General features: G+C 39.5%; 1 protein-coding gene across 4 annotated transcripts; it reads left to right on the top strand.

Annotated features, from left to right (window-relative positions):
- Window positions 1-1,209: 1,209 nt before the first annotated feature.
- Window positions 1,210-26,757, top strand: LOC130695601 (alpha-catulin-like). 4 transcript variants are annotated; one of them, XM_059496365.1, is made up of 13 exons: window positions 1,210-3,360; window positions 16,444-16,633; window positions 18,327-18,556; window positions 18,901-19,110; window positions 19,606-19,806; window positions 20,100-20,351; window positions 20,604-21,012; window positions 21,535-21,656; window positions 21,808-21,858; window positions 21,933-22,355; window positions 22,485-22,691; window positions 23,041-23,169; window positions 24,934-26,757. In XM_059496365.1, the coding sequence occupies exons 1-13, from the start codon at window positions 3,154-3,156 to the stop codon at window positions 25,069-25,071; spliced, it is 2,769 nt and encodes a 922-aa protein (XP_059352348.1). In that variant the 5' UTR covers window positions 1,210-3,153; the 3' UTR covers window positions 25,072-26,757. The 4 variants fall into 4 exon arrangements, with proteins under 4 accessions (XP_059352348.1, XP_059352347.1, XP_059352349.1 ...); XM_059496364.1 differs by having other exon boundaries at window positions 1,212-3,360; window positions 20,097-20,351; XM_059496367.1 differs by lacking the exon at window positions 1,210-3,360 and adding an exon at window positions 10,195-11,317 and having other exon boundaries at window positions 20,097-20,351.
- The last annotated feature ends 468 nt before the right edge of the window (window positions 26,758-27,225 follow it).

The following is a 27,225-nucleotide window of genomic DNA, read 5'->3' as shown; positions in this document are numbered from 1 at the left end:
ATTTTTTTTCAGTTGTGAATTCGTTACAAACGTCTTGGTTTATTCCCTGGCATACATATATATTTTTTATGACGCTTTTAGTTTTATAATTTTTTTTTTTAAATCTTAAAGAAGGATGCAAATTCGAAATTGTGCCAAGACAACAAAAACCTTGATGTCAAGTTTCCGGGATAAAAGCAGGTTGCTTATAGTGACTAATTCTGCCACCTCTTGCTTTCTTGCCAATAGTGTTAACAAGCTGTACAATATTTCCATACTGTTTTTTTTTCGTACGTAGAATGTTAGTCGATGTGCCGGTTGTTCTTCTTGGGTTCGTCAGTTCATTGGACCTTTGGCGCACGATATTAATAAACCAATAGAAACACGAGGACATTCAGGACACGTTGACAATAACAAAACATAATCAATAGATCTGTTCCTAGTCTACATCAAGTATCATTTTACTAAGAAACAAAACAGAATAAGTCTTTAGCAGCATGTCGTTATTTTGCCTTTGTTTTTCAGGAAAACATCGAGAAAACTACAAACAATATTTAGTATTGTCTTACAGTCGTCAGAATATTGGCTCGGCAACCGCACACAATGACATATACGTATATAGAACGTGAAGCCAGATGCCGTTGGGTTGCATAGGGAGGGATGGAAACGTAGGGCAACAGTGTCTGGCGCAGATAAAAAAGAGACGAAAGCAAAGAAGAGAGCTAATACGAGTTCACGCTCTTTCGTTCAGGCTCTAGGTGGTGTGACGCGCATCATTCGACCCCGTGCCGAGCTAAAATAGCATCTACTACATAAGAGCGGGTGTGTCGGCCAACATATGTGACTTCGTGTGTGTCGCTGTGGACGCGTGAGAGCTGCTAAGACAAGCATGGGGAGGCGAGAGGCATGGGGCTCACCACGGGAATGACGTGGGCGTAGCCCTATACACAAAAGAAATCCAAAGGAAATTTCCAGTCTCCAAAATCAAAACTCTTCCAACTCCCGCATGCAGACACAACCTCTTCTCCTCTTCAGAAGAAGAAAACACAAAAAAATATATATAAAATAGAATACCAAAAAAAATATATAACTCTCTTGTTATAAAGGAAGCCAAAAAGAGGAGGAATCAAGAAGGGTCGGTGGGAGGAGGAAAAGGTGTAGGATGGGGGGTTGAAGAGGGAAAGTGGGGAGTTTGGGAATAAGAGGAACGAAAACACGCATTGGACGCCAAACCTTCCAACGTCTCTCACTTTTTTTTTTTTTTTTTCAGTTTGCTGCATTACAGAGCAGAGGATATATAGCGAGCTTGTGTGTATATGGACGGCCAGCTTCAAAACTTTGAGAGCCCGAGATCAGTACGTACACTGTCAGCGCCGTTGCTACTTGTACGTTTTGTTTTCTGCTGCTGCTTCTACTTGTGCTGATTCTCAAACTAGTGCTACGAATGCCGCTGCTACAGCTGCTTCATCAGTATATACGGCACTGCGTGAGGCTTGATGTTGCTCATTCGGCGTCGAGTTTCTGTTGAAAGTGGTGGGCCGCAGGAACGTGCAAAAGCTTTCGGTCGCAGTGAGAATTCCTTACACTGAGCTGGGTATTTTGGGAAGAAAAAAAACAACAACACGAATAAAAGAAAATAAGAAAAAAAAAGACAAAACAATAAAAGGAGCTGAAGAAGAAGGCATAATACTTTTACAAAGGGCAGCCAATAGTTGTTGTTGGTGTGAGGCAAAGATGTAAAAAAAAAAAAAAGCCAAACTTATCTATTGGAGAGTGCTTATCGCGTTTAGTAATGCGTAGAATCGTTCGCGGTTGTCAACCTTCCCCTGCGCCAGTAACAACATGAAATCAAACGGTATAGTGCAACAAAAGTCTGCGTCAGCGCTAGAAGTCAGTTAGGAACGTGTTGACTTGTACTGTTGCTTTTAACAGTTTTATTTTCCTTTTGAAGGGGGTGAGGGAGCATTGTTTTTTTTTATTGGAAAATTGGATTTGAATTAGATTTCGGTTTTGATCAGGCGGCGGCAAACCCATTAGATAGTGAACGATGCACTTTTGGTGAGAGGTTGTCAGTGCGCACGATGGAAGGGCAGCCAAGGGTAAAATAGGGCGTGGTGTTATCGTAATTTATTTCCTCTTTTTTCGTGTCGGCTAACTCAAATGATAATGGAAATTTTAATTCCACGGCAAGCGCTGTCCATCGGGTGGCAGGGAAGGTTCACCAGTGCAGTCGTTTTCTTTCTGCGTTAGCTAACCAGATTGTAAAAGTCTGAACAGATGTCGGTACTGTGGTATCGCGTTAGCATGTGCCTTTGCTAATGTCTGTGCACGAGTGTCCATCTGTTGTGTTTCTGGTGTCTTCTGCATCTCATCTGTGCCTTCATGAAGCACTCGAGGACGACCGATACACAATCCAGACTGAACAGACACATACCTTCGCCGTGCAGTTGGCCTGTGCACACTCTCACTTCTGGAGTTTTCATGCCTGTAGACGGACGGATCAGCTGGACTATGGATTGCTGTTGCTGCTACCGGTCTCGATCGATATATAGATACCGTGTGCTGCCCTCTTTTTCTATTCGTTCGTCAGCTGGCGAGAACCACGGCGGCATCCCGGCGAGTGAATCGTCGTTATAACTACGAAAAATAATAGACTAAGCAAGTGGAAAGAGGAAACTCAATTTGAATAAAACGCAATTGGTAACGTGAGAATTTAACGACAAACAGTGAAAAAAAAAAAAAAAATTTTTTTTTTTTTTTTTTTGAAGACAAGTGCACAAATCGAACGTACAGAAACAACAAACTCGTGAATTTGAACTGAAGGATTCACACGGGGGATTTTAAATTTGCCCCGTTGACTGTATGAGCTTATGTAAATCCAGTTGATTTCGATTCACGTCAAACAGGAGACTCGAGATGAGCCGGAGTGCGTACAACCGAGAATCCATTACCGTCCTGCTAAAGAAATGTGCGAATAAAAAAAGTGGATAATCGCACAACCGCCAGCATCTTACCTTTTATTTTTAGCTGGAATTTTGTAACTATTCAAAGCAGTCGCATTGTTCTACCCCACAATTAGACACTGAGTACAGCCAATGGTTGATAAAGAAAATTGTTTTCGCCAACTACTTGAACGTGAGCTGGGATAGCTAAGTGGTCAAACTGAGTGGTGCCATGGCTTGCTCTTCTTCTGTTGCTACTGGTGTCACTCATGTAGCCACATCATCTTCGTCATTATCGGCTGCCCCGGTGACCTCATCTAATGCCCCAAGTGGTATTTGTTCATCCTTCGCCAGCCACAACCCTCGGCCACCGGAACGTCACAATCTGCAAATCCATACGAAGAGTATCGAGCAAACACTCATACCGCTCGTCACGCAGGTAGGCACACGCAAAGCTATATACCGTATGCCATGCAAGGGAAATTCATAAACGTGATAGGCTATACACTCGAGAGCCAGCGTCGCTACGATAGATTAGCGAAACATTATCATTATTGCTGGTTGTTTGCTCAATGGGCGGCCGCTTGCCGCCAGTAACCATATACCCCAAACGATTCAAATAATTTATTGAGCTAAGTAAAAATCTATCGTTTCACAATAACGATATACATTTTGTCAGTCAAAAATGTGTTCAGCTACATTAGAATTTCTTTTGAAATAAATTTTTTTTAAAGCAAGATAAGGTTATAAGACAACACGGAGACTATAAAGGCTACACGTATCGACGAATAGAGTTTCGCTAATTATTTCTCAACATCCAAACAAATGTGAAATATATCCACAGTATAGCTATTTCCTTTGATGCTACGAGGAAAATTTTTGTTGTTTCTTTTCCAATATGTTAACCTCGGCTTACACTCGTTAGTGTAAGACACTCTCCCCCATAAGCACCAACGTAAAAATGTCGAGAAAAAAATGATCGCTTTAGGATATTTTTGGCGTGCAGTGTAACTGGCCTATGCTTCTGCTGTTCTATGTTAGGCTGAACGAACTCCAGGTTGTTTCACCAACATTTTTATGTATGTTTGCGATATACGGGTATGGGCCGTGAGGCTGGACTAAAACAAAGAAACCATATTGAAGTTTAAAAATTCCTTCTATTTTTCTAGTGTAACTTTTTGGCAAAGCCGTTTGCTTATTAAAGAAGTTTCAAAGGCATTGCAGTCATTTATTCTTACAAGAATGAATCTCTTTACTGGGAGACTGAGCCTATTGTTTAGGGAAGCTTTCATCTTTCCTTTGAAGCTTTTGTTCTTATATTGCATCAAACACTGACATGTTGCGTCGTACAGTAACAGGTTGATGTACGATAGAAATCTGATATAAAACATTGATTGCCCTAAACCAATATAAAACATTTATTCTAGAAATACTTTGTTTGGTTACCAAGAAGATTTAACCCATCCTGCAAGTTTTTTTGTTTTATAAATTGTAACTTTGTTAGATATCTTTCTGTTTTGATTTCATTCCGTTCAACTGCCCTTTTTCCGAGAAGCGGCGGAGATTATTCAAATGGTGTAATTGAGTTGGCATTTAAAGACCCGGTATCACGTAGCAATTAAAATTAAAACATGACCGTTAAACTAATATATCCATTACATGGCAACGACTTAATGGCCATGATAGTAAGTGGCCAGGAACATTACACGTTATCGAAATGATAAAAGGTCTAGAAAATAGACGAACGGTGGTGTTGAACTAACCCCAATTTCGTGTATATGTAATTGTAATACGAGCAAGGGAAATGATTTGGCTTTTCCGCAGTAAACAAAGGGCTTCCTCCCAATATTCACCATGGAAGTGCACAAAGTTTAAGTGTATGTTTAGCTGGCATTGACCACATTTTTCGTAGCTGTACAACCGCATTAATTTGCGCACCCAACAGTTGGAGTATACCAAAAATCGATAAAGTTCATCAAAAGTAGCCTCTCAGCCGGTAAACTCCTTACAACGTAGTGGCGTAATAATACAGAGTACGTCATCGAGACCACGGGAAACTATAAGGAGTTGAGGGAGGTGGGACAATAAACTGGAAAACTATTCTATAAGGTAATCAGTTGTGATGTCGCCTCACTTTAAAAGGCACAAGGGTAAACAAAACATTTGTAGTCATGTTCATAAAGGAAGTGTAAGAAGGGAAACAAATTAATGTCCAAATACTGAATGAAATATATCAAGGTCCTTAAATACAGCTCAAATAAAATATAATGAACTGCGATAAATAAACGAAGGGATCAATAATATAACGGCTTTTATATGTGTATAGCTTTAACTTGGTGTCTTGGCTGTGACAAAGGAGCCCTACTGTTCAAAGTCCGTTACTAATGATATTCTTTTTTAATCCTTGCCTCCTTACACTAAACACTTACGTAAGACCTAAAGGGCAATAGCGCGTTTCCAATTATTGTATTGACTTTTGCATAGCGGCCCATTAATTCACAGGCATCAAGACCTATATGAAGATACAAACTTTCATTTACCTCAACTCCCATCAATTAGCTTACGTAGGAGAATAAATTCCAATGCCTAGCTATGTGCCATAAACAATGAAACGTCTTTAATTCGTTTTATTCCACGATCCCATCATTGCATAGTTTATTTTGGATTTGACTGGTATAGGCTATGGAACCGAGGAACTGCTCGTATTTCAGTTATCGATTTATTCCCTTGCAGATGTTTGATCCATTTTTTTTATTGGAGAAAGACTTAGTAGAAACGCACTGTTCCAATTCACCACACCCATAGATGTAACCAGAATTCAAGAACGCATTTTTCATTTTTGCTACAAGTTTCGGTCTACTAACACCCTGCCCTACCCAACGAAACATTTCCCGGAAAGCATTTGGAATGATTAAGTGGGCGAGAGATTAATTCCGCTTGAGATAACGTTCTTCCAACCAGCAAGTGAGTACAACATCTGCTAGATGAACCCCGCCGCTGCTGTATAGGCGCTCATCGGTGAACAGGCAGTATTCCGGCCGCCATAAGATATTTATAGCCGTTCAGCCGCACGTTCTTCGAAATCAGAACTGGCTTCTCTATCGGCACGTAGAGTGCAAAGAGCGTTACGTACAAAAAAGCCAGAGCGGCATGTTCAGCATAGTTCAGTGTTTTGTTTTGTTTTATTTTATCACAAACGCTCTTTCGGGGAGCGGTGCTGGACCTGGGAGGGAACTCTAAGCACCAGGGGGGATGACAATTTTGCAAAAACAAATGGTTGCTCCAATTGAAATGAAAATAGCTCAGAGCTATAAAGTTACACTGTTTATTTGCGATAATTGGATAACGTCCCACTGCGTAGTCCATTGTTAATTTTTTCAAGTCGACTATTTGAAACAGCATTTACTTAGGGTTCGTAGTAAAGTTAGGAATAATACGTTCGGGAATTCCTCAATCCTCGGGATGTACAAAAGACATAATTTGTAAAGGCTTGTTACTTCACAAAGGGATTCATCTAACACGTCTCAAAGATCTTCCGGCTGGTATCTCAAAGGTCTTCCGGTGTACATCTCATAGGTCTTCTGGTTGGCATCTTAGGCTTTGGTTCGGCATCGGAACTATACCTCGATAAGTGGAACTATAGATCCAAATTCGAAGAACATTCGATGAGGTGGGAATTCACTGTAGTGTAGAGGTCTAATGGGAGCTTTTGTCGTTGATCCTTCATATTTGGTGTGTTACCCCACAATTTATCGCTAGATGGCAATCCTACCACAAGCATGGTTGAATTTCTATCGCCCATCTCCATCCCTTCTTCTATTCAATATCGTCACGAAACCCGAGTAAACACAAAACTTAATTTCGACAATACTTTAAAAGTTTGCCAGAAAAAAAAGTGGTTCGAATTCTTTTTCCCAATATTTTTATTGGTATATTTGAATACTTTAACGGCTAAGGCTCAATAATGGATATCTCTCAACTCCTATACGCCCGACCGATAAATTTTTACAAAGCTCTTAAAACATAGTGCAGATGCACGTTTTTTTTTTTGCGATTTGTTATTAAGCTAAAAGGTCGTGAACTCATACTGATACACATTCCGATCAGGGTTACATCGAAGATGGTTTAGTTATCTGGGAACTATTAAGAAATTCATAGAGGATCTCAGTAGGGTCTTGTGTTCAATAGAACGTTGATACGTGCTGTATGTATGGAATTTAGCTTTACATTATCAACCACAAGAAGTGGCCATCGACGAGTGTGGATGGGATGTATACTTTAGAGGCGAATGGTGCGCCACAACGGCCAATCGGAGCTATTTAATGGCTATACAGCATTAAAGTATATAGTTGCATTTTTTTATGGTTATGAAGTGATACAGGAAAAAAAAAATCTAAGAATACCGTAACATATCTGCAGTACGCATTACGAGTGTAGAAAAAGCCCCCGTATATAAGCCGACATGCAAATGTCGGTTTGCTGCATCGACTTAAGGGGGCGGCATAGTACTTTTCATTTTTGTTTCGTATTTTTTATCCGAATACATTACGTGTCAATACGACCGGTAAAAAGAAAGAGGGAATATACCTTTTTTTTTTACTTGGGTTTTGGCCCTAGTTGACCTGAACGTGAATTTCCGCATTTTCGTCCCCTTTGTTTTCCTGATCTAAGTAGATTTTCTTTTTTTTTTTAAAATCTATTTGACTTTTCTCCTTTTTTTCTGAATTTCAATTTTATGCGAGAAAAAGTTTGCATGAATTCCAGCAAGCACAGCTGATGGAAAGGCACGATTAAAATGCACTGTTTTATCGGACATGCGCAGAAGCCGGCGCCTACGATGTTCTGGCGTGAGAAAATCACGCCCGGATGGGACGGTTAAAAATTCGCTACGTATCATGCTCTCCCTGCGTCTTTTGCTTTTATAGTCTACATACCTCTAACATAACTAAGCCGTCAGTAGCTAATGAATCAATCGAGATAGATTGTTTAACGGGATGGAGATTTGTAAACCACTTATGCCACTACGTTCCTTTAAAAAAACGAATTTTTTTTTAATTCTGGTGCTTGTATAAGTTTCTAAGTTAGCCCTCGTGCATTACTTAATTTCATCGTCAAGTGTGCAGTTAGAAAACTTCTTACTTAAAGTGCGTACATCATATACAAATTTAGTTGCCTATATTTGGCACGCATTGTAATTTGGTTAGCAATCCCATAATACCGAACAATTATATTTGTTGAACAAATGATTACTTGCCATTTATTAAACGACAGATAAACTTCTCCAATCGAGCTAACCGTATGATTTCGCTCCCTTCAAATTATCTTTCATTTTGCAAAACTACATTTTTGTACATAGAAGTAAGACGGCCTTACATTTGTGTGTTCCGACCTTCCTAAGAAGTCCCGTAATTTCACATTGCAATTTGGCCATTTTTTGTTCTATATATATAGCTTTTATGGTTGCATTGTGTGAGATGGCACAGTTAGGCATCATTTGGACCTTCGTAACGTCTAATGGACCCATTCACTATTTACCCACTTGGTCACTACGAAATGCGATCGATCACTACGCACATCAATAGTATATTGGATGACAACAAACCTTATGGAACTTGAAGTCGGGAGTCATCGAATCAAATGTACCCATTACGTTTATTTGGGTGATTGAGCGCTTGGCTATTGGTGGCCCCAGCTTGTGGCCAAGGGTCGATCGTGAACATGACTTTTTCCTATCAGTTTTAAGTGAAGCCTGCCACTTTGAAGTTTCCTTAGTTTCAACCACGAACTGACGTGTATAATAACTTTATTTCAACGGATTCATTGGATCTTTTAAATTTGAGGGTCAAGTTTTAAATGCACTTCGTTCGTTACTTATAGGGCTAAGCAATTCATGTTGAAAGGGCAAAATTAGGATATTTACCATTGCTTTCATTTTTCCGCTTTATCTTTGTTTGGTGTCATGCAATGGTCATTGAAAGTACTTAATTAACCAAAATAAAAGCGTGGGAGATAATTTAACAAAAGCTTTATACCTTTTCTGGTAGCACTATGTATATATATATATATAAGCTGATATTCAGACAGATCTTACAAACCTAACCCAGACAGTTGCTTTTAAAAAGAAGACAGAACGTTGCTACTTTTCTTATTTATATATAAATATTTCTTTTTTATTCTCTGTGCTTTTTTTTCCCTCTCGGCTTCTCGGGGCTCCTAGTTGCTAAAGCATCGATTTCATCGATCCTCCGCCAAGAACCCAGCGCTGCTGGTGGCTGAAACAGACAACCCGCCGTATTTACAATACAGTTGACTTGCCATTTTTTTTCGATTACTATTTTTCGCTTCTGTCATTTATTATGGGTGAATGTTTTTAAAGAAAACATTTAACAAAGGAGATTACAGTCCATTTTGTGCCAACAATCGTTGAATCGTGTGGCAACCGCCAAAATTGCCAGTTTGGCATCTGTAAGGTATAAGTTACGTGACTAATACGGCTGATCATAACCCAATCGATCCACGCAAGTTGCAGCAAGTCGATGATTCAACCCTGCGATGTAGGGTATCGGTAACAAAAGTTCCGGACAACAACTTGTAGCCGTTGAATTCACGCACATAGATACGCATTTATACCGCGTGATGTGTGCGATAGAGAACGTACAGTATATAGTATACAGTAAATTCGAAAATCGGATGTTCTTTATTGTAAAACAAGACGCGTGCAAGCGTTAGCAAGTACATTTGGTTTCCAATGTCGTGATTTCTTCTTACCGCTTGACGCAAGAGTTTCTGCAATTTTATGAAATCTAAGTTAGCGGGTCTGTCTGTCTATAGGCCTATACGGAGAACGGCAGACATCGAACATCTTCGGTAGGCTTACAAACACGTTTGCAAGGCCTATACAGGAGCAGCAGGCAAGTCTGAAACTTCTCGAGTTGCTACCGGAGAAGATGTATACCGAAGAAAAGAGAAGAATGGGAGAGAAGTTTAGAAGGAAAAGTGAACAAAGAAAGAATGAGAGATATAGAAAAGGGAGACATCAAAGACGACGAAGAATCAGAGAGGCAGGGGGTAAAAGAAATTGTAGAACGGAAAAGCCGACGTGAGCAGACATGTTCGAGAGCTATACACATAGAAGAAGTGGGCGCGAGCGCAGCAACCGGGTCAGCTTTATTGATCTAAAGGCAGGGACTGAGCCCCCTTTTCCTGAAGTAGAACCTATACAATTGGAACGCTCCACCCATGCGTCTATAGCTCCTCCTGTCCTATCCCCCCCCCCATCCTTCCTGCCTTCCTTGTGAATCTTCTTGCTGCTTACGGTCGTGAACGAAAGAGTCGACGAGCAGCGTAGGGAAGGAGAAATGGTAGAATACGAGTTGGATTTTATTGGAGGGAAGTAACGATGGTGTAAGAGCCGTGCTTGTGCTAGTTTCTAGTGGTGAGCAGGGAAACACAGCGAGGTTGAGCTGAGAGCTAGAAAAAAAGAATTGGAAGGGTCTACAGCGCACACGCACCACCAGTTGTGGCTTCACTTTCGTTCAATCAGGTTGCAGTTTGTAGGCAGCGCGATGCTCAACTGTTAACATCGTTCAGGTCATCGGCAAACATGTTATACCATCGTATAACACGACGACAAAACGACAAAATAAACTCAGCTGCTCCGACCAAGAAAACAGTTCAGTGAAAAAAAAAAAATAAAAATAATAAATAATAGAAGCAAAAATAAAGCGTCCCTAGATCAGCCTGATCAGTAGTGGAACCAGAAGTGGATCGTAATTGAAAAAAAAAAAAAAGATTATTCTCCTATTTGGATTTTCTTCCGAAGAAAATATATTCTAATCTCGTACTCTCCTTCAGTGGCGTTTCGAGTGTTGATTTTTTTTTCACACACAAAAAGTCGTGTCGTTCGCCGTATTTGACATCACCAGGCTTGTGGCAATCGCACACACGAACCAACTTGTATATGCTCACAAGTATTCTGGTCCGAGGAGTTCCCTGTAGCCCCAGAGACTGTTTCTCCATTCCGTTGTGTATTAAATATATTAGCACGTGAGCTGAGTACCGTCGGCGATTCTTTTCCTCTCGTTTGACTATCGCCTGTTTTTGCTTCGTTCCAAGTACACAGTGCTTGGCGTTGCTCTTTCGCTCCGCCATTCTCGTTCGTCTATTACCAAGATTTCTTTACGTGCCGACGGTTCGAGAGAGAAAGGAAGGAAAAGAAAAAAGAAACAAAACATCGGAGGATATAGAAAAAGAACGGAGAAAGCAGATCAGCAAACTCCGTGTTTATTGAGGGGCAACATCACGCAGCGGACGTGAGAAAATTACTGATTGAACCCCCAGACGACAAAGTGTTGCTCCGTGCCCCAACGATGTCGTCAGCAGAACACAGCAGAGCGGTGAGTCTGGCGTAGCTCTAAAAATTCCTTCTATTTCGTTTGCCCAGGAGATATTTTGATTTGGGGTCCACGTGCCAACAGCAACCAACTTCCATCGAATCGCTAGATTTGCGATTCATCTGAAGAACAGAATTTGAACATTCCCCGTTGATTTTTTCTTCTTTTTTTTTTTTTTTTGCTGACTTGAGCAAGATCGCGATTGCAAGTGACACATCCGTCAACATGGAAATCGCACAATTTTAACCTACATTTTCGTACGGCATAGCTATATTTTACATAATAGATATGGAAAGAAAACAGTAGCCTTCTCGGCCATGGCAAACGCAAAGCAAACATTGAATTACGGCACCTCTAAGCACTCTATGGATTCATTAATTTTCGTGTTTACTGTCACCATTGCAATATATATAGCTTATCAAGGTTTGTCTTAACAGACGGGAAAGATCGACGAGCCGATCCGTTTTTCTCTATAACAAGGGCGTTTCTCATCTCTTCAGGGAAAAGCCGCAAATGGTTCGCTAGTAAGCTAAATTACAAACGGATGAATCCCGAGTAGAAACGTGGCGATTGCCTAATTATTTTGCAGTGCATTTGGGTAGAACCAGAAACTTTGCGTGTACACTTTATTCGTTGTCCTCAAGCACCCTTGAAGCAGCACTGTAATAGGCTAGTTTTTCTTGCAGGCTTTAGGCAAATGGACCAGTTGATGAGGACTGCTTGCCATTTACCAGGGTGACTTAGCTTCAACGCAAATAAGACAATCTTTTTATAAAGATTGTCATGTAGAAACGTAGGTCTAAATATATAAGAACTCAAACAAAAGGAGGCTCTTTAAAAAACCAATCACTCGTGTAAAAAAGCTGATTTTGACTCACCACAATATCAAGTGTTGATTAGATATTCAGTACCCGCACCCTCATGTCTTGGTGTATCGGACCGAAATATGTATTCTTTGCCTTTCTATTCAAGTGACTGTATCTCCACCCACCGATGTATACCTCTTCATTGTCTTTATGGACTTGACTTGCTTTCCCTCTTGTTTTGGGAGCATGTTTGCTTTAGCACATTAACTTGGTGATGGTGCATCATAGCAGACAATCATCTCAAAAAGTGGCCGGCAACTATACAAAGGGGCATACTGGGTATATATCTGTACAGCTTTCGTTGCCTCTATGGGAATGTAACTTAACGTGCGGTAAACGTATAATATTTGTTCATTAATCTTCGTTTCGTGTAACCAGCTCGTTTGCCTTTTCATCCTCGTTCGGACGTTTCTTTCTCTTTTTTTTTTCATATTGCTTTTTCAATCATATTTACTGCTAGCCAGTTTGTCTCCCTTTCTCTCTTTCTCTTTCTATCTCTCATTCTCACTCCTTCTCCTTTCTTCCCTATTAATCAATAAGTTGGACTATTGATTTCGCAAACCTACCGAAAAGAGGACAGACACAAGAGAGAAAGATAGCGAGAGAGAGAGAGAATAAGAGAGAATGAGAGAAAATGAGGCGAGGAGACAGGAGCGTGAGCCTCACGCCGTTGACATTCTCAGATACAGCCTCTTCATAAAGCTCTCGAAAGTCAGATTAACCCGGCGACCGGATCCATGCCCACCGTGACCCGCAAAACAACTAGTAGCGATGTGGTCTGGCTTGCTAAATGGTCTAGCGTATAGAGCTACTCTATAGCTTCTGCTTATATCAAGAGAATGATATCAAAATCTCAGCGGAGACTTGCGTTTATAGCATTCAACGTATATATGCCGGTATTACTATGTATCTATACCAGAACTAGTTACATTTGATTTACTGGGATCTACTGCTGCAAGAGCTGACAAAATAACCAATCACCAAATCAATCGGCCGTTTTTTTTTTCGAGAGAGGATCTATATTGATGTAACAATCTGATCGAAAATAGTTGCAAAGGATTTCTCTTAAATACGATGCCCCGTCGTTGCTGTAGTGTCTCCCTGGTGACTCGAAACAAAGCCCAATGCTAAGTGACTAAATTGAGCGTTATCGATGTAATGCCACTGTCCTTATATATGTGCTCCCCTAAAGACCATTCGTTAGTATACAATTCGTACGCTAAGTACTATTTACGAACGGGAGGTTGCAGTTGTACGCCCCGTTGTTTCCTTACAGCCATTCAGTTGCGCCGAACATTAGTCCACATGGATAGCTAGATAGCTAGAAATTAATTCCAATATACATAGCGAAAACAGAAGCGTGATAAAAATAGAATTAACGAGCGCTGAGATTTGTTGCGGTTCTGTTTTTTAATGAAGAGTGTCAAAAATGGTCAACACTCATTCCCAACTCAACGGAATTCAAATAATTTGTTTTTATATTAGGAGGGAAAAATAGGAGAAATAATTAAAAATAACGTAAGGAAATACAACACAGATGATCAGTGTCACTAATAATCAGTTCCTTTATATTTAAATAACGTTTAATTGAGTGCGGCGGAATTTGTAACCGGGTCGATTGTGGCTGTCACACCGCATTGACGAGCTAACCTTATGTTGTTTTTTCGTGCTGTTTGGGCCAAGAATTGTTGATAACGTAAGAAAAATTCTTGGATTAATTATAATTGTTCTCAGGTATGATCCAAATGCCTGAATTATTTCCGTATATTTGTCCTAGAGAAGTGTCTCAAGGTTAAGTGAGGATCGCTGTTGCGCAATCAAAAAAGCAAGATAGAAAATTGCTAGAGTCATTGGTTTATTTTTTCTTTTGTTTTCGTTGTTTCTAACGCAACCGCTTGATCGATTAATGTGAAACGAACCTTTCAGCAGGAAATAGGAAAAAAAAATATTATCAATGTTCCGTTTTTATCGTTAGCTCAGCGCATAGGTCTTATACAGCGACTGTCTATTGTAAGATAGACGAAGGCATGTTCTGAATTTTTTTTTTTTTCCAATGTTCAAATCTCCTGGTATTTGTGTTAACTGCTATGCAGTCTGGAATGATTTGCATATTTTTTGAAATTTTGGAATTCCTTCAACGTTAGAAGTCGCTAGAAAGTTTGTGCGTCCACACAAGCGATTTGTTAGCGTAAGGCAAGTTTCACAGGGAGAATTTTACTTTTAGATGTTAAAAAATTTTTTTGTTTAGTTAATTTAACGACCGCAATAATAGCTCATGAATGGTGTTAACTACTGCTGTCGAAGTTGTAGTACTTGGTATACTTTACCAAGCGTTGCAACAAAGAATTGACTGTCAATAGGTTTTACATCTGGTACAAGGTGAATAGCGAAACAAATAAACCTTAAAAAGTTTTATTGCACGCCCAGTCACATCCACACTTTTTAATAGTAACATTAGTGGCTTTTGTATCTAAAAAAATTCCTGGTATGCACCCATAAAAAAATGCACGATAAAATTCCTCAAAAAACGCCAGGATCGCCATGGTGGGCTATCACTCTGAAAAGCTGGTACGGTTTTTGCGATGGGAATAAAGCCAATGTTCAGTTAAAAAAAACAAAAAAAAACAAACAAAGATTAATGGAATTCCAGAATGTGATGGGCTAGGCTACATAATGTTTGAGAGACATAGCCTCCACTCCATACCGACTTCGGTATTTTCCCACCCAAAAAGGCCTTGAAGAATTCCAGAATAGGTCGTAATTGATAAAAATTAACGTGCCTAAAACAATCAATCACAGGAAAACGATTAAGAATGATTAAAAAGCTAAAATTCACTTAGAAAAGGAAAAATAAAAATAAATTCTGCTGGGCCAATTATTCCTCGTTTAATTTTCAATTTAGTGCTTTGCTACGGAACTATGTACACCTATCAAGGTTTTTTGTTGTTTTTTTTCCAAACCTGCGAGCTGTTATCAATCCCAGAAGCACAAAATAAAAACCGAGTCTGTACAGATTTCAGTTTGAAAATAGTAGAACAAAGCAGTAGAATACAGGCACGATTGCGTTAAATCCGGTGCAATAGTTAGATTTATCGTACGATCCCGGAAACAAATACCATTTGGAACAGGGGGATTGTCATCTACAGAACCTTGGCTTCTTGTGCGCCACTGGCAAATGTAAATGGGGGTCCTGGGGTTCAATCGCAACATAAAGAACCAGCGCGCCGCCTTCCCCCGTATACTATATTTATAGCAGGTAATCTTTTTCGACATCGTCTATGGTCCACAACATGCCAGTATTTTACATGAACACGTTAGTCTTCATGGGGTGCACAAAAGACCTGAAGTACCGATACCAGTAAAGAATGATGTATGGGCCTTCGTGGAACAATGATTTGCAAATCCCCGATTCTAAAAAAACAAAACAAATTTTGATCAAACAAAAGCAATGTATTTCAGAAGCAAAATAGTATACATAGAAATAAAATGACGGGGGAATGAATAAACTGCGACCGTGTGCGAAAAACCCATTCAACGCATCCAGCAAGGTGTTTGCAATTATAGGCGGCCGTTGACATATGGCTCTAGAGACTTAATTAAACATCTTAAAATGATATGTCATTCGTTGAGAGTGAATGTACACCATGTACTTTGCTGTATAGATTACAAAACCAGTGTCCCTAGGTAGTAGAACTAAAGTTATTATGGGAAGTAAAAATACTCCAACAGCCTGTAAAAGCTGAATTGGAATTGAACTTTGGAAGCAGTAAGCGATCCGTGTCTAATCCAGACGTTATTATTTATTTTTTAAATTCCTTCGCCTCGTGGCCTTCTTCCTCTTTGCGTAGCAATCTCACAGTCTGAAAGGAACAGATGGAAATGTAGCGTGTAAAGGATGCAGACTCATTATGATTCGAAACACTTGGGCCACAGTATAGCAGTGGGTGTTTGGCTATATCTTATTCGCCATCACAGACACCGCATAAAATCAAAAATAATGAATTTTCATTCAATACGATTATTCAGGGAAAATTAGTAAAAATTGTTTAACGTTCTGTTTTATGCAAAAAAAAAAAAAATAATCTAACCGTTGGTTGGTTAGTGAATATTCAATTTAATAATGCATTGAATTTAATTTGCTACACATCACACCGGCAGCCCAATTTTGAAAATTGACTGTGATGCATAAGATCGGGTGTTGGAACTGAAAACAATTGATTGAAATAACTGTTTCTATTTCTATGTGCATGTGTTTTTCGTTAGATTACGACGCTGGTGTCGGCTCCCGATCGACCTTTGAAAGCTGAGCGCTCCCGCCGAGCATTAGGCCGTGTTGGTCGGGCTGTCCAGGCTGCTGTCGAACGATTTGTATTGGTTGGTGAAACCATTGCAGATGACAACAGTGAAATCAAGCTGGATATGTATGAAGCCTGCAGGGAAGCCCGCCAAGCAGGTATGACCAAATCCGTTTCCTTTGCCCCAATTGAACAGTAATGCGCTCAAACGAAAAATAATTGAACAAAAATATGGGAAGAAGATAACAAGGTAGACCTCCTTGAAGTGTGATTTTTAAACACCAGTTAAAATCATGTGTTATGCGCGATTATAAGAAATTGTAAATGAAACCGAGAGTTATTGGCACTGTAAAAAACCGCTATTGATTATAGCAACAACCGTACACTGTTTTTGGCGCACGAATCACGCACAATAAGGATTCTAAACAGTTTAAGGCTTCCTCCCTATTTATGAAAATATGTCAAAGCTATTTTCTAAACCAGTAGAACACCACTTTTTTATGGCGAGACCTTCAGAATATCATTAACAACTCTTCCACCTGACACATCAGATATTTATAATTAACGAACAGGGCTTAGACGGATTTCACGGAGCCAGCTATGCACCAACACACAGCAGCGACCCCATCAGCCTTATTCTTGACCTTATATTATACTCTTGATAACATTATATTTCAATTACGATACTATACGTTGAATTATTAAAACTTTTGGGGGGGGGGGGGAGTTGGCAGGTTTGAGAACATTTGGTTTTAAATTCTAAAAATGATTTTGACGTATCTGGTATAGAATATTTCAGGTACAAGTGGCAAACTAAAATATCGAAGTATCTTGAGATATTCAATGCAACATTGTAAGCCCCTAATACCTATTTGTTAGACTGGCCTAGGTACATTCTATAACTATTACGACTATAAATTAGCTTACTATCTCCATATTTAACTTCCACATTGTGCGTTGGTTTGCTTATTTTTAAAATCTAAGTAGACCAAGTCTAACATGGAAAAACGAAACCCCCTATTTTTTTAGCTAAAACAAAACCATCTAAAGGTTTCATAAATCCAGCCAAGCCCTTAGTCTTCTAAAGTGCGCTGGGTTATATATTGGTTGTATAGCGTCGAAGTAAAATAAATCTCCACAAAAAATCCTTCGACTTGTATGCAAATACATTTAAAATTGAATTCCCATAAAACAAGCAATTAATTGGAAATGCCTGTCGTTTCGTTATTTTAAAAAAGCTTTTTCATATAGGAGCAAGACAAGTCCGCCGTCTTCCTTATTGTTTTTAAGCACTGCGTGGTGCTGTGGTTGCTAGTAACATATTCGCTTTGAAGTATATAGCATTTTTTAAAATTATGGTCAAGCAATTTCAATATCGCGGTCTCGTTTTCTATTAAATTTAATCTTTCTCAGGGAGGCCAAAGCATTTATTTATTGTTATATACTGTATACATATTTTTTTTTTATTTGAAAAAGAGCTCTATTTAATGCAGGAAAAAGTAAAGGAACATTGAAACTGGTGATTTGCGAACGTGAATGTTACGGATTGCCTTTCTAACTAGAACATCATCAATAAATCTAGTTTGAGCTGCGACTCTCAAAATTTCCCTCTTAATCAGACAAACCGTTTAGCCGAAGAGGAAATTGCCAACGTTAGAAAAGCAATAAACAAGGGGACGGAGGCGTTTTTTTAGTTCTACTTGTGAGTGACTATAAGTCTACCAGCACTTGCTAGGCTTTCAATCCCAATGGTCAGGATTGTTAGTTGCCTCGTGTACCGATATCGTATTAAATAACAGTAACTTACATTGAAAGGAGCATTTTGTTTTACATTGCTATGTAAAATTCTAGGTATAGCCATTGAAAAGCTTTGCGAACTGCAATACGACGAAGCGCAATCGTGCTGCACGGACGGAGAAACAAGTCCATCAGGTGGAAGCGGTTCTATTGTTGGAAGCTCTGCAATTGCAGACAAAGGTTCTATGGTACGAGCAGCCCGATGTCTACTGGCGGCCGTCACCCAAGTTCTCCTGCTGGCTGACACTATTGTCGTCAAACAACTACTGCAAGCTAAAGATAAAGTAAGTTGATTAAATTGGCTTCTGAAACGAAAGAGTATGTGAATATTCACCCTCACGATTACCTGCCGAAGAAGAGCTTGCTTATATAGGTTAAAAAATGATATTTTAAAAGCCAAGTTTGGCGGCTATCTTTCACGGGTTTCTTGTACAACGCGAGTTAAGAACAATGCACAATAAGAAATTGATATTATATTAAGTCTCTGACGAATCGAAAGTGCGATTAGGTGACAGAGAATTAGTGGTTTTGGTATTCAAAAATGTGTTTATAACTTATAGTAGTGTCTGATAGGACACGGCTTCTTTTGCTTTACAATTGTTATTTTGTTCTCTCCGTGTCTTTTCAGGTGTCGAACACGCTGACGCGTCTAGAGGGAGTCAACAACTTCACCGAGTTTGTCAAAGCCTTCAGCCAGTTCGGCAGCGAGATGGTCGACTTTGCTCACGTGACGGGCGACCGTCAAAACGATCTGAAAGACGAGAGACGGCGAGCCCAAATGAGCGCCGCTCGCACCATCCTCGAACGATCCACACTCATGCTTCTCACTGCCTCAAAGGTACTACTTCCTGATATCTAGTTTATCTACAAAATTCTTGTTCTGCGTAAGCTATGTGAACCGTTTTAAAACCTATTGGGTAGTATTTTAACATTTCTACAGTCCGTCTAAAGCCTAATACGGTACATCTCAGAAGATTGCTTAAAATTGAGTATACACGTATTAACAAAAGAACAATTGTTTGGCTGAAGGTTTCACTTCAAATTTCGTTAAGCGTAAAATAGGGATGACTTGCGGTGTTTGCAACGCAAGTAAAAAAAATAAATAACAAAAAATTGATTCATCGTAGAAATTTACTGCTAATAAGGAGGCATTTCGTTCATTATCCATCAAAAATGAACATTTACATTTTTAAACGACAACTTCAGTTGAGGATGTTGTTTCAGCCATACAAGTGCCTTGAAGTGATGAGTTGTGTTTTCCATAGTGTTTCGTTTTATCTGTTTATCTCGCAAACTTTATCTAAAATTTAAAAAAAAATGTGACTTGCTCTAGACGTGTTTGCGACATCCAGAATGTACATCGTCTCGAGAAAACCGGGACACTGTCTTCTGCCACATGAGACGCGCCATTGATCTCGTTCATTACGTTGTCAAAGATGGTCTTTTACAAACCAGCAATGACCATGCGAGCAACGACGTACGCACCACTGGAAACGGCTCTAATTCTTCACCAGCGCCCAACCAACCCAAAGAGGTAGGTTAATGCCTTAAGCAAATGAAATGTATACGTGACGCCCTATAGAATATATTTCCCAATAAAACGAAGCACGATAAGAGGCAAGCAACGCTCATCTTGTTTGTGCTGTTGCAACAAAATTTAGAGCAAACTTTCACAAATCGTTTTTCCATCTTCGCTACGTGTTAGAAAAGTAAACTTTATGCTATTTAACTTTAGCTACCCAATTTCGTGCGTTTCGCAGTTGATGTAATTCCCTTACCCTTTTATTACAAAACAAATGTTCCATTCTATGCATGAACGCAAAGGAGGATTGGGACGTCTTGTTAACGGCGTGTGGAGCCATACAGCAACTTGACGACTCCGTGGAGATGACACGGCTTACATTGGCTCCAACGGCTTGTCGCGAACGCTTGACTTTGGCCCTGAACGCAGCCATCGAGCGAACGCAAGATTTCACCGATTCGGCCTACACATCACACGAACACCGTGAAAACATACTTCTCCTGTGGGACCGGGTTAGGTCGGGGCTATCTCACGTCATTCGAGCCGGAATAAATTTAGTATGTATAAACTTTTTTAAACAAAAAAACAAAACAAACATTCTCGTTAGATGCGCATTCATAGTATAAAACTTGTATGACACAGTGACGCATAGAGTTGTCCGAAAACTATATTCCCAGTTTGCGTTTCATTTTTTGAAATGCAGATATTTCATTTGAATTTGCAACTGAATTGTGTAATTTAGCTGGAATAGGAAATGCAAGTCTATACTGAGAAATGATAGAACTAAAGCGGACATTTTTTTTCATTAGGAACAAAGAGAAAGGCATTCGCCAACTGAGGAACTAGAGACGGCTATCAGAACGCTGTTGCAGTGCACTCAGGAATTACGACTTCAACTTGAACAAACGGCCTTAGAGCAGGCAGCAGATCTATTGGCCTCGTCGAGGGAGGATGCCGATTTGATAGGCCATCTTCGGGCAGCCGCCATTTCACTTGATGGTGACAGGTTCGATGAATGCGGTGAACGCTTCCAAGAGCACGTCGATCATCTGCAAGAAGTGTGTAAGCTCCTGCGTCACGTGGCGCCCACCGAAGCCCTCCAAGTTCAAGCCAAATACGCCGAGATCACCGTTCGCATCTACGGACCCCAAATGCTCACAGCTACCCACACCCTCTCGCTTTATCCAAATTCCAAAATCGCAAAAGAAAATTTCCAAGGTACTGTATATATGGTTGACGGCGTTCCCTTATACTAAAATGGGGCGAGCTTGTCGTAAAATTGATAGGTTCCCATGCATTCATAATATTTCTAAACTATAGGTTTTACGTGGCATGAATTTGAGACTTGGGTAATTACAGTAGTTTCGGATCCATTGCTTATTATTGATTTTAAGTTATTTAAATATTTTATGCAACAAAACGCGGTGAAATTCAAGTATCAACATTTTGATGCGCAATTTGCGTATAACGTGGGCTTATATGAAATCTTCGTTAGATTATATAGACATGCTTCAAGCTATTTGAGCAGCTTAAAAGCCCTATTGTAAAAATAGAGTTCTGCTGTTTCACTGTGTCTAAAATGTCATCCTTAAAGTCACCTGAGTAATAGGTAATTATTTATTCTAATTAACACTTCACCATTCTATTTGTTTTTTTACATGATTACCACTCTACTGCTGTGGCTCAACACGCTCGGTGCAATGTTTTGCTATGGTTTCATTTTAACGTGCCCCTGCGCAGTCTTCTCCGATTGCTGGCAGGCGCTGCTCAATGACGTCACCAATCTGGCCAAAGAAGTATCGGAGCTGCTGCAAGGACGCGCGGCAGAGAAGCACGTCTACATGTCCCTTCCGCGACCGGGCGTGAGGATATTTTATATGTTTTGGAATTCCATCATTTCATTTTCGTATAACATTTATATTGAGCCTGTCATAAAGGCACCGCTTGCAAATGCAATAATATCCCAGTATAGTACAGTTATTGTATTTCTTTTTTTTAACCTTTATTGCATAGAAACATGGGACCACTAGTAAACCACTGAAGCCGGGCAAACTCGACTCTGAGGTAAGCCCGTTGAATCATTGTTTTGAATCATAAAATCATTGTTTTACTATAACAATAAATGTTGAAAAAAACAGGAGCAAGCGAAAATAGCCAAAGCTGGTCTGGAGATGAAGCTCATCACGAGCGAGATGGACGCTGAAACGGACAGATGGACGGAGGCTCAGAATGCCGCTCAACAACAACTTGCGTCTGCAAGAGGGATTGATAGGGAATCAGCTGTTGGGGTGGCCAATCAAGGGATGGTTGGTGGCGTTGGCAACGAAGCGGTCAGCAGCAGTGGACCGGGCGTGCCAGTAAGTCCCACTAATGGCGGCCTCGACGAGAACAATGACATCGTGAAAAGAGCGAAGAACATGTCTTCAATGGCCTTTAGCATGTACCAGTTCACACGTGGCGAGGGCACGCTTAAAACAACACAGGACCTCTTCACTCAAGCAGAATATTTCGCTGAAGAAGCCAATCGACTGTACAAAGTCGTCAGGCAATTCTGTTATCAGGTACATACGTTTATCTTTTTTTTTTCATTTAAAACATGAATAAGTTAAAAAAAACAATTGCAATGAAAGCTGGTGAAGCAGAAAGAAACCACGAATAAAAATAGCTTGTATTTCAATATTGTTTGACAGGTGCCGGCTGGAACGTTGAAGAAAGAATTGTTGGACTACGTCGATCAAATTCCCACCTACGTCCAGCAATTGCAATTCACCGTTAAAAACCCAACGGTGGGCAAGGCAGCGACGTTCACCAAAGTCGACGCCGTCATTCAAGAGACCAAGAACTGCATGAATTGCGTCTCAAAAGTGGTCAGCACTTGCTTCGAATGCGCCAACAAGGTTATTGCTTGTTTTTCCAATCTTTCTTTTATACTTCATATTAGTTGTTTACATACCATCCTAGCGCACATAGCTACTTTAGATTTTTATTTAACTTTGTCGAAAAAATTCTATTCAGCAAAAATCTGTTGAATGACGCGGTTCGATGCCACGGGTTCTAATCCTCGACATAATTGCTGTTTGGTTAATAGTCTGTTCATCTAATGGGACAAAAACATAAAAATGAACGAGTGGAAAAAAAATAGGCGGAAACGAAAACTTCCACGTTTCGAAAAGAACGAATGAAAATTTAGATTTAAAAGAAAAAAAAACAGTTTCCACTTTGGGATTTTCTTTCTTCAAATTTCAGTATAACTTGTACATGTCGGACACTTTGGTGTCGGATGCCATGACAAGCAGCACTGGTAGCGAGGATCACCAAACCTCATCGTCGATGATGTTCAAACCCGTCAACGACATTCAGTCCAGACTAGGGAAGGTATTATACCCGTAAACAAAAACAAAACCAAATGCAAGCGTACAAAAAAAAAAAAAAAAGACTTGAAACATAAAGCAAGCCAAGCTTCCCAGCGCATCCGAAAATGACGATGTTCTACGTCCTAGTCGCAGACCTTCCCTTTGTGTTTCTGTTGTTGTTTTTTGTTTATCGTTCTTCTTTGAACACCGTGATAACATTTGAAAAATCAAACTCTTCTGGTGTCTTCCAGCTTTTGCTTTAAATATTCATGTGTATAATATGCAACAACAACAAAATAATCGCCACTGTGTCTGCACCTAATTCATTGGTTCTATAACAAAATTGGTTAATTTCTGAATGGTGGCCAGGGTTACGTTGGCACCCCAATCAGGAAACTTGCCTCTGTGAATTTTGCTTTCCGTATTGCCATGAAAACCAAAAACAAAATGTAACGAAAAACAAAGCAAAAACAGAAACCAAAACCAAAAAAACAAAATAGTTTACGTATTCGCAACAACAAAGGCTTTACGTTCTACGTAGGTTTTATGTTAACCAGGAATCCTGTAAACTAACCTAACTAAAAACATCCGCCACATCGACGGTACCTAAACGCGCTGCTCTAGCTTTTCAAATGAGCTTTTTTTTTACATGATTAATTGAATGAGCACCTTCTTTCATGTGGTATGCATTGGAAATCGACAAATTAACCGAACCTCAAAATAAAACTGAGGTGTTTGTATCGATGATGCTCCTTTCAACGGATGGTTGTTAAGTCCGGTATATAGCGCTGAAAACCAGACTCACAGCGCGTTTCATTGTAACGTTCTAGCAGCCACCTGTAGTCGTCTATATCTTGCATAATGATTATACAGTATATCACGTAATTGATGTCAATCTGTCACGCTGCCACATAGCCTACCAGGCTTTGCTGCTACTTGATGCGTCTCGTGATGTTTGTTCGTCCGTTTCGAATGAACTTGTTGGTTCAGTGTGCATATAACAACTATCATTATAAACTTAAAATTAATACGTATAAGAGAACAATGGGGCGGTATAATGCACGGCCGCTCTAACGCATTCGATCATTAAAAATAAAATGTATTTACATTTGCTATTTAACTCTAGTGGCAAATAGAAAACGATTAGTTATCGTCGTTTTGCCACGCATTCTTGCTGCATTTTTTTTATTATTAATTTTAAAAAATTTAAATTTTTTGTCTAACCTTCTTAAATATGTGTCCTGGAATCACTCAGATTATTCTTGGACACGGAGAACAGAACAAAAGAAAAAAAAAAAAAAAGAACTGCATGATTTCAGCTTTCACGCTGCGTGAGCGCTTAAATGAGCCATGGACGGCGTTTTCGCGAACAGCGCACTCACAAGTGTCAGCCGTTCATGGAACTGCTATTGAACATAGTTTACTGTGCAAGTAAACTACCGTACTTGCTTACATGCGTTTTAAACGGTAAAACCAGATGATGCTAATCCCGTCCGTTCCACTGTAACACACAGTGCGTTACAGCATTCACGTACGACGTATGGTGATGACCTAATCTACGTTCATATGTCTAACGTGGCGAGCTTTTTGTATTACGTATGCAACATAAGTGTTTGCCGCAATGCAATTAGTTGAACGTGATTAACAGTTTGACACCTGCTCGGTATTTGCACACATTAATGAAACAAAAAATACGCTATTGAATATGTGTAATATTAATTAAGTGTGATTCTTTTGTTTGTTTTAACAACTCACGTCACTCAATGTGTTGCTTATTTTCCTACAGTACAACCTGGACTTCCGTGGATTGTCACCCCGTGGACGTTCTCCAGGCCAGCGAGGTGACGACGATGGTGGTGGTGCCGGAGGTGCATCAGAAGGTGGCAAGGCGAACGGAGGGGCAGGCGGCGACCCGTCCATCTGACAGTTCGGGATGGCCCGAAGGGGCAAAGGAGATTCACGACGGACCCGCGTTTCATTTTTGCTCTTTTAACAAAGCCAAAATCCTGTCATAGTAACAGCTTACAGAAGACAACAACTACAAGTAAAATGCCCGATGACAAAAAAAATCCAAAACAAGCGTAAATTTATTTACGATGTTAATCGCCGTTTAACAACAGCATACCAATTACTAGTACAATAGACAAAAAAAAACGCGGACAACAAAATGACAATGCCTACAGCTATCACTTTCATCAAAACAAGTACATAATTAAAAATTGGCTTGGTAAAGGCAAATGATTTCAGTCAAGATGTATTATAAGTTTGCCATATTTGCACAGTTTTTAATCGAACATCGTGAATATTTCGCCTCTTGATTTTTGTTATTTATACGACAATTTCATCTTCCACTCTCAATCTATTTACGGGCTGCTCGTAAACAGTGCAGGAACACGTTCAGTGTATTAATCAAACGATGGAGCGTTGTTTAAATTCTTTATTGCGGTTGTATACGTAAGATGGTTGTACATTGTTAGTCGGATATATGCCTCTTCCCATAATTTTTTTACCACCTTAAATTCTACACGTGTTCGTTATTTACGGCAAATCCAGTAAGAGGAATTGTCTAAAATCGATTGTGCAATTTACTTGGCTAACGAAGTCTACTATACGAGCTTGTGGATGGAGTTTTTTTTTTATTGTTTCAGTAAAATTGACGTTAGTGAAAAAAAAAAAAAAGTTGCGAAGCTTAAAAAAAAAATTAAACAATTCGATTTCTACCAAAGAATGAAAAAAAAGAAATTTTCCTCGTTCGTAAACGGAACTCAACAATGATGGTGAAACGTTATCTGCCTTGTTTAGTAATCCAATTGGGGACTTAACGAAAGATAATAATTAATGAATGATTTAATCGAAACGGTAAGAAAAGAAAAAGTCAACCAAATTATTCAACACTGAACGACGGCATTATCTTCATGTTACAGTCTTAGGGACAAACTTTGCCAAATTAGTTATAGTCAATTGTTTGAATGAATTTACGGAAAACTGATCGCCAATACCTTAAACGACGTCAACGTTTTGTCTACGATTTTCTTTAGATTATGTACTCGACATCGGTGGATATTATTTGACACAAACCTATTCGGCAATGTTTTTCTTTCACTTTTGTTTTTCTCTTGCTATACATCCAGCACAGGTTTTTCATGTTCAAGAATATCTCAAAGTGTTGATTCTGTGTCTCCCAAGTTGTTAATGTGTAAACGAATGAATAATCACCTTGTTGTTTGGCAATTGTTTTTCGGTTTCTATCATTGTTCCATTTCTTTACATTTATGGTCTTTCGATGTTTCTATGTCATCCACCATTGTTCGCCATTGTGTAATGAACTAAATCTGCCTTCAGTGTATATCTCTCAACCGAATGTTGTTTTATTGTCATATAGGCTATGTTGATGTTTGAGAAAAAGGAAAAAAAAAAATTTACGAAGCACGGTAATAATGATGGAAATTTTGTTCACTCACCATACAATCAATCTTCGTTCATCTGTTGCATGTAGGCAACCTGCCACAAAAATATCTGCAGTTCTATGACGAGCCATCTGATGTGTAATAAATCTGATGGACGTGCTGTAAATTGTGTTTATGTAAATCAAATAAACAAATTTAAAACAAATTTAAGGATCTCGATGCGAAATATCAAATTTCCTAACTGAATCGCCTGAACCAGCTTCTGTATATTCTTATAGGCATCCCTTTTCACCCATCTATATCGTATTCCATGCTGTTCATTTTGCGATAAAAAATAACGAAAAAAAGAAGATTGTTTCTTTTTGCAGGGTATGGCTTTAAAGAACGCCAATGTGTGTTTCATGCGATATTCAGTCAACAAATTTGTATTATTTTCTTTGAAACCCCAACTCACATTCCATACAAAGTTCATAGTTGTTTATCGATCGTCTTAGTGACAGTCATAAACAAATTGTTTGGAGTGTACGTTCAGTCGCAAGCCACACTTTCTTTCTCCGATGATTGAAATTTTTGATCCACCAATTTGTATAGATGAGAAGCAGTGCACCTTCTCTGAATCTCCTTCTTCGATATTGAACGAAGGCGGATAAAAAATGGTTGCATAATTGGTG

Source organism: Daphnia carinata, chromosome 7 (genome assembly GCF_022539665.2).
Source record: "Daphnia carinata strain CSIRO-1 chromosome 7, CSIRO_AGI_Dcar_HiC_V3, whole genome shotgun sequence".
In the NCBI taxonomy this organism is placed as follows: Eukaryota; Metazoa; Arthropoda; class Branchiopoda; order Diplostraca; family Daphniidae; genus Daphnia; species Daphnia carinata.
The sequence above is the reverse complement of the archived record's forward strand: the minus strand, read 5'-3'. Positions and strand labels throughout refer to the sequence as shown.